At 40.1% G+C, this 10,243-nt stretch overlaps 1 protein-coding gene across 5 annotated transcripts; it reads right to left on the reverse strand.

Annotated features, from left to right (window-relative positions):
• Positions 1 to 52: 52 nt before the first annotated feature.
• Positions 53 to 8,340, reverse strand: aifm4 (apoptosis inducing factor mitochondria associated 4). 5 transcript variants are annotated; one of them, XM_048263840.1, is made up of 20 exons: positions 7,452 to 7,472; positions 6,841 to 7,147; positions 6,677 to 6,758; positions 6,469 to 6,578; positions 5,528 to 5,637; positions 5,331 to 5,375; positions 5,089 to 5,161; positions 4,783 to 4,895; positions 4,581 to 4,667; positions 4,346 to 4,437; positions 4,124 to 4,254; positions 3,339 to 3,454; positions 3,155 to 3,226; positions 2,984 to 3,047; positions 2,726 to 2,802; positions 2,520 to 2,637; positions 2,325 to 2,423; positions 2,152 to 2,227; positions 1,940 to 2,044; positions 53 to 1,505 (listed from the first exon to the last, which is right to left on the reverse strand). In XM_048263840.1, the coding sequence occupies exons 2-20, from the start codon at positions 7,052 to 7,054 to the stop codon at positions 1,472 to 1,474; spliced, it is 1,818 nt and encodes a 605-aa protein (XP_048119797.1). In that variant the 5' UTR covers positions 7,055 to 7,147; positions 7,452 to 7,472; the 3' UTR covers positions 53 to 1,471. The 5 variants fall into 5 exon arrangements, with proteins under 5 accessions (XP_048119797.1, XP_048119800.1, XP_048119798.1 ...); XM_048263843.1 differs by lacking the exons at positions 6,841 to 7,147; positions 7,452 to 7,472 and adding an exon at positions 8,217 to 8,340; XM_048263841.1 differs by lacking the exons at positions 6,841 to 7,147; positions 7,452 to 7,472 and adding an exon at positions 7,522 to 7,579.
• Between the last annotated feature and the right edge of the window lie 1,903 nt (positions 8,341 to 10,243).

The raw sequence follows: 10,243 nt of genomic DNA on the forward strand, positions 1-10,243 counted from the left end.
ACTTATATAATGGAAAATGTTTAAATTGAAAAAATAACAAATCAGACAATGATAATGGATGATGGAAATATTATTTATTTTAAATAAAATTAAATAAACCCATCAACAACGTACAAGAGTCATAAAACATAAAAGTGTCATAGGAAGTCTGGCAGCAGGGGGGGAAAGTGATATCTTGATCAAAATGTTAGAAATAGCAATTATTATTGTGTTAACAGCACACAGTATTCCATAATCGGCTACTGTACACTGCTGGTGTTTATATAAAAAAAAAACAGAATCTATAGGCCTACAGGATGCAGGATGAACCACAATATATACAATACCACAATATAGACCACAATATAGAACATTATTTAAGGCAACTTGTGAATCACATTGTTATTAAAGCATGCATGCATTAAGCCACAGTCTAGTCATCCATCCCTTAGAGTCTAGACAATGGCCATTGGGTATTATGACAGCCACTAGAAAGCACTGCAATATGAAACTTAAACCGTTCAAAAAGGAATGTTTGAAGAACACTGGCATACACCATCAATCAAATTTAACTGCATGTCACATCAGAGCTACAACCCCCTCCTGGCAAAAGCATGTCATGCCTTCGGGAGTAATCTGAATGTTTGCCAATCTGTCATTTGTAAAACCTGAGCAAATCCCCTCCTTTATTCCAATGTTCTTTCCTGAGATGATTTCAAGTTTGTCTAGATACATGTGCTTAAACCAAAGCATGTCATTTAGAGAACTCCATATAGTGACTTGTATATAAAGACACAAAAAGGCATCAATACAATACAAGGCACAATTACTGACTTTAGCCAGAGATGAGGCTAAATTTCTATTTAGGGGATTTCTATCTCCCATAGAAATGTATAGTTCATAACGCAAATAAGGCAGTCGTCTATACATATTCCGCCCCTTCCGCCGCCGAAAGTTGACATGTGAATACATTGTGCCAATCGTGTGTTGTGATCTCGCAGCTGGAGCGAGGTTGGTGTGTCGTGATTCGTGAAGCCTTACACACGCACAGTTTTGCCAGAAATAGATGCCGATAAGTGCCCAAAATGAGTTACAATATGCCCGCCGAGTGGAGAGACTTGCCTAAAAGGACTTTGCTTTAGCCACCTGTTGCATTGATGAAATTAAATTACTTCATTTGTTTCTGCTACAGTAAACCATAGTAAGTAAATGCAATGGTAATTCATTTAAACAGGCTTTGTGTGTTTCATATCCTATTCAAAGACATTAAATACACACTATAAAACACGGAACATTACTTGAGAATGTCAAGCCCATTAACCAAATTTGTTACACTTGCAATAGCCTGAAGAAGGAAATACAAACGTTGGCCAAAAGTATGAAATACAGAAGTTACAGTATTTATTGTATGTGACACTTGAGTAAAAAGAAGAGAGATGATGTCCACACTAAGACGACTTCCATTCCAGCAGAGGAGTGGGCACAGAAGAGGCTATGGCAGCTGCAACCAACTCAGGTCATCAGATCTACGGCAAAAGAAAACATTAAGATCCATACAATATTTCACAAGGCGAAGTTGAATATTGTGTATTATTCCACTGCTTGGTTGAATTTCCCATTGTCCTACGTAATTTAGAACGACCATTAACCGTACGTTATTTGCACACCTATGAAGTAGATCCATTTTTTTTGGCTGTATCACACTTGTATATTAATTCGCCGAAGTTTAAATGAACCGTCACGTTGCATCCGAGCTTGCAGACGTTCAGAACATATTTAATGTAGATTTTTAATCCCGATTGATGAATGGCAGAGCTATTTTTAGCCTTGCACATCTCCAAAAACATTGATATAGTTGAAATTCATATAATTGGAAAGAGTTATCACTATGTAATAGGATATGGCAGAGCCCTACAGTATGGGTGTGGGCACTTACACACTCAATTCATTCAAAACTTACTCAATCTGAGCTCTGGTTATGACTTTGCCAGTTGCCATCATTTCGGACAAGAGACCGACTGCGGAGTCAAAGTTCAGACTGGCTGCTGCCACCATGATATTGTCCCTGTAGATTTGAAAACAATTGAGGCTGAGAGAGATACCTGCAGCAGTGAAATGTTAAGCCTTGATGATTACCTTACTCATGATAGTGCACATGTTGTGAAGTCTTACTTCATGTAGAAGGCTAGAAATTTCCTTTCCTCCACTTTGCCTTTGAACACAATGTCAGTATACCCATGCCCATAGCCTATAGAAATATAAAACAAAACATACAGAAGGAATTGGTCTAACAAGTATATAGTGATATTGTACTCTGCAGTGCTACTAGCTACTTTGAAGATCACCTGTGCATCGAATGCTCTTTCCCAAAAGCGCAGTCCAGAAAAAAGGGACAGAGTTGATTTCAGTTGGTTTGTTGACCATGGCTAGTGCTGCTATCCTGCCTGTCATTAATGCGTAATAAAAACACAGATCATCACCACCAAGCCCATTAGCTGACTATAAATCAACGCTGGCTGAGGTCGGTGGTTGTTCGTTACCATGAGCATGTGCCAGCTGCCAGTGTCCAATGTTGACCAACTCATCTCCACGAACACCTAGAGGGAACGACACCACATCTCCGGCAGAGAACACATCTGGGACATTGGTCCTCATGCACTGGGAGAGGATAATAATGTTCAAAACTCAAATCCACTTACAAACAGCCAACACTTTAGACACTTCTCTGAATTAAATTAAGGCTCACCTTATCAACAATGATGTTATTTCTTTGGTCCGTTTTGATCTTGCTTCCTTTTAGAAAATCTGAATTGGGCAAGACACCTAAGAAAAATGCACAACAGCTTACAATGCATTACTACATTATTACAGACAGGTAAAAATAACAACCATATGACACACCATGCCAGTAAGGTGATGCTGAAGACCATTAAGACCATAGCCTATTTTTATGGCACTATACTCCAAATAGACACATACTAAATAATCAGGGACTGTACTATACCTATTCCAAAGACCACAGCATCTGCCTCTAGGCGTCCTCCATTTTGCAACAGAACTTCTTTGACCTATTAATATATTTCACAATATATTATTACTGCCTGACTGTCTGCCTAAAAATATATGATGTTTGATTGTATTATGGCAAGCAATGTTTGCAACAACGTTCTGTTACCATTCCATTCTCTCCCAATATCTCAGCAACATTGTCATTCATGTAGAACTTCACATTTTTCTCCTCCAACATCTTTCATGGGAAAAAAAAGGTAATTCATTGAACTGATAGTAACCATTATGCCAATTTTCAGTCAAATCTATTCTAAAAGCCAACACTACAAGAATACAACAGAGTTTCTTACCCGCATGGTCATTTTGCCAATCTCTGGTCCCAGCGACAACTGGTACGGATATTCAGACCTTCCAATAACAGACACGCTGGCAGCTTTATCTGACAAATAGGCTGCCACCTCCATGCCTACACAACAAGCAAACACGTAAGCATGGCTACAAGTAGTACAATTAAATAAAATGCCTTAAACTAATAAAAATGCACAAAACCCAATACAGAGTAATTGTCTAGACAAATAACTAACATAGATAGATAGATAGATAGATAGATGGATAGACAGATAGATAGTAATTGATCCCCAATGGGAAATGCAAGGTCTCAGTGGCATTTAGACATCACACACAACATGCACTTACAGCAGAAAAAGTAATATAAGTACCGGTATATAAATATAAAAAAACTCCACTGCACAATAGAGACAGTAGAAGATTAAAAAAATACTAAAATACAAAATACTATACTAAATAAACTAAATCAAATATCCACATAGTGTGCTTAAGGATGATCAAGCGTGAGGCGCTTGCAGTGACAGGGCAGGGACTGAGCCTGTAATTCTGTATGTATGGTAAGGTGCTCTATGAGAGTGAGTGTGATGGTGCAAATAAGTAAGTGCAACAGTACAAGAATAACGTCTAGAGACCAGCATAAAATAAATATGGACATATAAGAGAATAATGTAGACAAAGTAATATAAAAAACAATATCAGTGCAAGAATAGGTTGAAGTAATAGGGTTACAGCCATTGGTCAAGTATTAAGTATAAAGTATTAAGTATTAAGTAACATCTGCTTTTACCTATGAATGAGGTCCCCACTACGACAGTCTTCTTGCCAGCACACAAGTTATGTATGTCTTGAGCATCATTAAAGCTCTCCAGTAGTCTCACATTCTCCAGGTCTGCCCCAGGACATGCCATTCGCCTTGCTCTGAGGAGCACACACAGGGGTAAGCTATCTTCGTACTGAATCTCCTTAATACAGTGCATATTGTCGAGTGAGATCCTGTTTAAACACTGACCTGCAGCCAGTGGCTATCAGCAGCTGGTTGTATTGCTGCACTGTGTTGTCATCCATAGTCACTGTCTTTGCCTCAGTGTTCACAGAAAGCACCTGTTACAAAAAAAAAAAAAACAGGGAAAAAAACCTGATATGCACTCCACCTGATGCACTCCACATGTCCTACAGTGGTTTATTGACCAAGAACTTGAAGATCTAAGCCTAAATACTTGAATATAAGAGCTTTGGTGGCTTACCGCTTTTTCCATCCACATCTCGATGTCATGCTGCTGGAAGAACTCTTTTGGTCGCAGGAGGATTTTTTCTCTTTCGATATTCATAGCCTGAGAACAAATATACAGACATTGATACCTTCCAGGCAAACCAACCAGTTTCTTTCTCATTTACTCTTGGAAACGATATGTGGAAATCCATGTTTCATGTGGCCACAGGTTTTACCTTACTCAGCTTGGGCTTGTCAAAGGGTGGCAGGTTGTCTTTGGTGACAATGATGATTCTCCCACTGTAGTTATTCTGTCTGAGGGTCTCAGCACAAACCAGAGAGGCAGGACCTATGATGGAGACCAGTCTGTTGTTGGCATAATTTCACAATTTAAGATGCTTCTAAATATTTGTATGTAACTGTCCTGCAGTGCAAACGACCCTACACCCTCGTACTGACTCGTTCCCTGTTCTAATCCAATGAATAGGTGTCTCAGTGACCCCCCCACACACTCACATACATACAGGATATCGCCCACTCACCTCCTCCAATCAACATCACTGTGTGACAGACCTCAGGTGCTCTGTGGGACATCTCTTTCACGCGCTTGGTTGCCTGAGAACATGGAGAGGGGACACACACACAAACACATTAAGTTATACAGCAATGACTCCATGAAGTTCCATTTTGCAAAGTTCAATTTTGCAAACCCTTTTGCTCAACACCAGTGGTTCTTAACCTTATAACTTCTGATAAGACTAATACGTTTTAGTCATGAACTTACCTTTGTGTTTAAAGTGACATATATTTTGCCATCCTCAATTTTTACCTATTTGAAAAAAAGAAGAATATATAAACATAAACAAATTGATATGAACATCATTTATTGATTCATCAAGTAATTATTTTTCTCACTTTTTGTCATTCATTCTATGAGCTATATAATCCATGCTTGTGCTCTGGTGATTTCGGGTAGTATACCTTGTAAGTGGGTAGACAGTCAAGGCCAGGATATTCTTCAATATCTCCAGTCTTCACATTGAAGCAAGCTGCATGAATAGGACATCTCACTCTGTCCCCCAACAGAGTCCCTGCAAAGATTTTACAAATGAACACTGTAGCAACTGTGATTGCTCACTTCCTCATATGATTGCTCCTTGGTATAGAAAAATGCTTAAATAAGTAAATAATATATGCAAACGTCAAAGAGAGTGTGCAATTATATCCTCCAATGGGTCCCTTACAGAGCCTGCCTCTCAATATAGACCTTCATAGACCTTCTTTTTTTCTCTTGAACCCAGAGTGTGCAAAGTATTGCATTGTTATTGAACAAAAAGAGCATTTTATACAATATTAATGTCCAAAAGCATTGATATCTTAAAGAGCATTATAGAGCATTAAAGAGCATAAGAGCCTCAAAACCCTCCATATTTGCATATACTTATATATATTTACATTTAATATTTAAGTACTTTCTTGGCATGACTCCCTCTTATGACATCATCCCTCATTTGTGTTTTGAACTGTTGGCTGTAAATGTTGTCGTAGTGCATTTAGAGTAGGCCTAATACTTTTGAAAATATGTATATCTTCATTTATTTGTGCACACATTAATTAATATTAATGATTTTTTTAACCTGACATTTGCCCTGTAATTGTTTATCCAGACATAAGGTGAGATGAACAATAGTATAAACTAGTCCAAACTATATGGTTAGACTGCGAGATGAGCTTTATCAAATCATAAGCCTCCTATGTGGTCACATTGTTAGAGCAAACACTATAAAGCCCAATCTTTTGGTGCTGACCTGTAACCCATTCACCATAATTAATCACTGCCAAGCCCTGAGCATACTCCAAATATTTGTATTAGCCTACAGTATGGTCAAAAACAAACACTGCAGGATTTAAATTATGGCTACCCATGATAAGTGGAGCTCCATAGTGAGAGCAACGGCTGCCAACTGCACTGAACTGGCCCTTGCTCTTGACCAACAGAATTTTATGCTTGTCCACTTCGACTTCTTTCATCCTGTGAGAGAAAAGAGAAACAAATGTGTATTCTTCACTTTTCTTTCAGTTTAACATGCATACACTACACACAGACAACCATGAGGGATCATGACATACTGTCCATCCTGCAGGTCTGACTCCAGACACACCACTTCCGTGATCTCCGTCGAGTCATTTGAGTTGGCCATTTTTCCTTTATCTGCAAACCATCACAAGATACATTTAAGAAATGCAGAACAGCACACGGCATAAAAAACATGTCTATCTACAAACCTGCATACCTGGCTGAAGAGTACTATAGGATCCCAATGTCCGGGTGAACCAGAGTTTACTTAACCGATATAAAGTAGGTCTACCAGCTGCAACGTTATAGCTTCGAAATGATGTAACGTAACTATTACACCTGGACGCTCGAACAGCCGCGAAGGCTTTGATGTTCGCAACTTGAAAGGCGCTCTTACAAATCAATCGGACAACCATTGCTCGAGGGTCCATCGTTTGGCAACGACTGAAGCACGAAGCATCCACTACTGCCAACAGGATAAAGCTACGCAAGATTATTTGGGTTGCGTTCAAGCATCTAGTAGCCTAAGTAGCCGAAGTCAGAGGCACCATAATTTCAGTTAGACGTTATCACGAACAAGTAGCAATGCATCAGTGAACAATCATATTAGTAGCCTATCATAAATGGTGGAAAAATACAGATTCGGTAAAATTATTTGTAATAACAACGGCGGCTTGGCGGGTCGACCAGAACATTTAGGCTACTACTGCACGGTGTTCTGATGAAGGCACATCTGCCTGCACACATGGGCTATGCAATTGTATGACCCAGGTTAGCCCCCTACTCATTTTTAAACACAACAAAATAATAATAATAGGCTACGTCTACCTTTCTTCTGGCTGACAGAAGCCGGTCCGATAGCAGACCGGCTATTCTCCGGTCCTTATAGGCTACTTACTTAACTCGCTGGACTTGCTTGTGTCTAACGCTGATACAACATGATTCAGCATTCTGTTGGCCTATATTGGGATAATGAATGGGAGGGTTTGCATAAACCGTGACAGGCCTACCCGCTGCAGGGTAGGGTTCCTGGTTACAATGTTCAATGTCTCTAACTTAAACCTATGGCATGACTTTTTATTTTTTTTCTATTTTATTTTTATGACCCAAAAAATTTACGCCACAAGGGTAAAAACGTCAAGGTTTTCTCTATGTAGTTGTGTAGTGAAATTGGGAAATTGGGACAAAGCAAGTTATGCAAAAAGTTGCACACACAAATGGCCACACATTTTGTGCAAGTTCATGTTAGTGTATTGTATTTCTCAACTGTAGCCATCATCACTCAATGCCCTCAAAACTGCTATCAAATGCTGCAGCTGTTTGATAATAAGCTGATTATTTGTATCAGGTGTGTTGGAGCAGGGGGCATCTGAAACATGCAGGATAGGGGGTCCATGAGACCGGAATTGAGAACCACTGCTTTTGAATAATGGCTTTAAACAAAAGTGGTCTAACTGCATACTGTTGCAACAGACAAAAAAACCCTGTTTTTGTAAATAAATGAAAACTTCTTTACATATTTATGCACATATATATATTTTGTTTATACATTTATTTCAGTTTAAACATGTTAAAACTTGATATTGTTCTTACCTATTGTTGGCGCTCTGATCCATGCAGTGTTGCTTCCTGAAAGGGTTGCTCCAGCCTTTGGTCAAAGGCCACACCCACTTCTACCAATCATTTTATTGGTCAGAGACATGTCTTTTATCATTGTATATAAAATTGAAATGCAATTTGAAAGCCCAGTGTCATGGGCGGACTGGCCATCTGGCATACCGGGCATTTTCCCGGTAGGCCGACGCACCTTTTGTGGCGATAGAATAGGCTATATATAATTAAATAATTTTGGCCAACGATCGGCCCAAAGGAAGGACAATCAGCTGCCTATTGGTTACATTTCCATATTGACACTTGACTGATCCAACAACAACAGCTCACGTCAGGCCCCACCCCTCGCATTTTGGCTCAGAGCCAGGATTCTGTGAGCGAATCAAAAGTTAAAGGAGAATTCCGGTGTGATATTGACCTGGTACCCTATAGCACCAAATTCCTGGGGGTGCACATCAGTGAAGACCTCTCCTGGACCACCAACACTGCATCACTGGCGAAGAAAGCTCGCCTGTACTTCCTGGGTGGAAACTCAGGCGAGCAAGTGCTCCACCAGCCATCATGACCACATTCTACCGAGGCACCATTGAGAGCATCCTCTCCAGCTGTATCGCTGTGTGGGGCGGAAGCTGCACTGAATACAACAGGAAAGCCCTGCAGCGCATAGTGAACACAGCTGGAAGGATTATTGGTGCTTCTCTCCCCTCCCTGAAGGACATTTACACCTCCCACCTCACCAAGAAGCAAGGCGACCAAAATTTGTGAGTGATGCAAGTCACCCCGCCACAATTTGTTTGATCTACTGCCCTCTGGGAAGAGGTACAGAAGCCTGCGCTCCCCGCACCACCAGACTCACCAACAGCTTCATACACCAGGCTGTTGGGATCCTGAACTCTCCCCCCCCTCCACCCTCAGCTACATAACATCCTGGACTTTTAGACCCAAAATGGCTGCCTTGCACTACTCCACTTGCACTACTCCACTTGTACACTTGCACACTTGCAACTTGTTGTTGTTGTTGTCCTGTTGTCCTGAACACTTCTGAACACACTTCTGCTGCTCTTACATAACTTGCACCACTATGCCACTTGCATACTTAGGTCAAACAAAACTACCTCAGCCATTTATTGGCCTGACTTTTGCACTATTATATTGACTGTCTACTGTATGCACAATTGCACAATTTCTACCAAATTTTGCTGCTCTTATTTCTTCATTGTATGTGCCTTCTTATTTTTACTTTTTATATTGATTACTTGAATGTTATGTTTGTCTGTGGACCTAATTGGTAAAATATGTCTTGTCTCCACCGTGGGATAGTAGGAAACGCAATTTCGATCTCTTTGTATGTCTTGACATGTGAAGAAATTGACAAAAAAGCAGACTTTGACTTTGACTTTTGACTTTGACTTTGACCTAAAGTGTGTTGAAACATGATACCGAGTGTGAACGTATGTCTCATAGCCCATCTCGGCTTGTCCCCTGCACTCCAAAATCTGGCGTTAGTTAGCCGATGCTACCAACAGCTTTTTCAATGGTGGTGCTTCAGCATCGGGCTAGCCATGCAAATAAATCACTGTTTTACACCATTTACGAGGCTCAATGTATCTCCACACTTCATTGGTAGACTTCCGAGGGCCCTGACATTTAAAGGTGCCATGTGTAAGAATTGAGGTAAAAATATCCAAAAAATGAGCTACACGCATCAAAAGAATGAGAAGAAATAAGGGTGATGATTTCATTAAAAAAATGACAAGGTATAGTGCTGCAGAGATATCAACCTGAATTAGCATGCTAAATTACTAGCCACAGCCCGACAGGTGTCATAATACCAGTTTCGCCATGGAAGGCGGTATATGGCAACATAACCACCAGCCAAACTGCAAGACACGTTTCGGTTGTTACCTAGGGTAGACCATCTCACTTTCTGGAGGTATACTGCCCCCATCTTTTATGGAATGTGGAGTATGAATTGATTTTTTGGTGGACATTACACATGGCACCTTTAA

This window comes from Alosa alosa, chromosome 15 (assembly GCF_017589495.1).
Source record: "Alosa alosa isolate M-15738 ecotype Scorff River chromosome 15, AALO_Geno_1.1, whole genome shotgun sequence".
In the NCBI taxonomy this organism is placed as follows: domain Eukaryota; kingdom Metazoa; phylum Chordata; class Actinopteri; order Clupeiformes; family Clupeidae; genus Alosa; species Alosa alosa.

What these genes read in the sequence shown, in the direction of transcription:
- aifm4 (XM_048263840.1), bottom strand. Translation starts at nt 7,054, where the DNA reads ATGGACCCTCGAGCAATGGTTGTCCGATTGATTTGTAAGAGCGCCTTT. An exon ending in TCAGACCTGCAGGATGGACA is followed by an intron (nt 6,579 to 6,676) that starts GTATGTCATGAT and finishes TTTCTCTCACAG; the next exon opens with GATGAAAGAAGTCGAAGTGG. An exon ending in TTGGCAAAATGACCATGCGG is followed by an intron (nt 3,227 to 3,338) that starts GTAAGAAACTCT and finishes TTCCCATGAAAG; the next exon opens with ATGTTGGAGGAGAAAAATGT.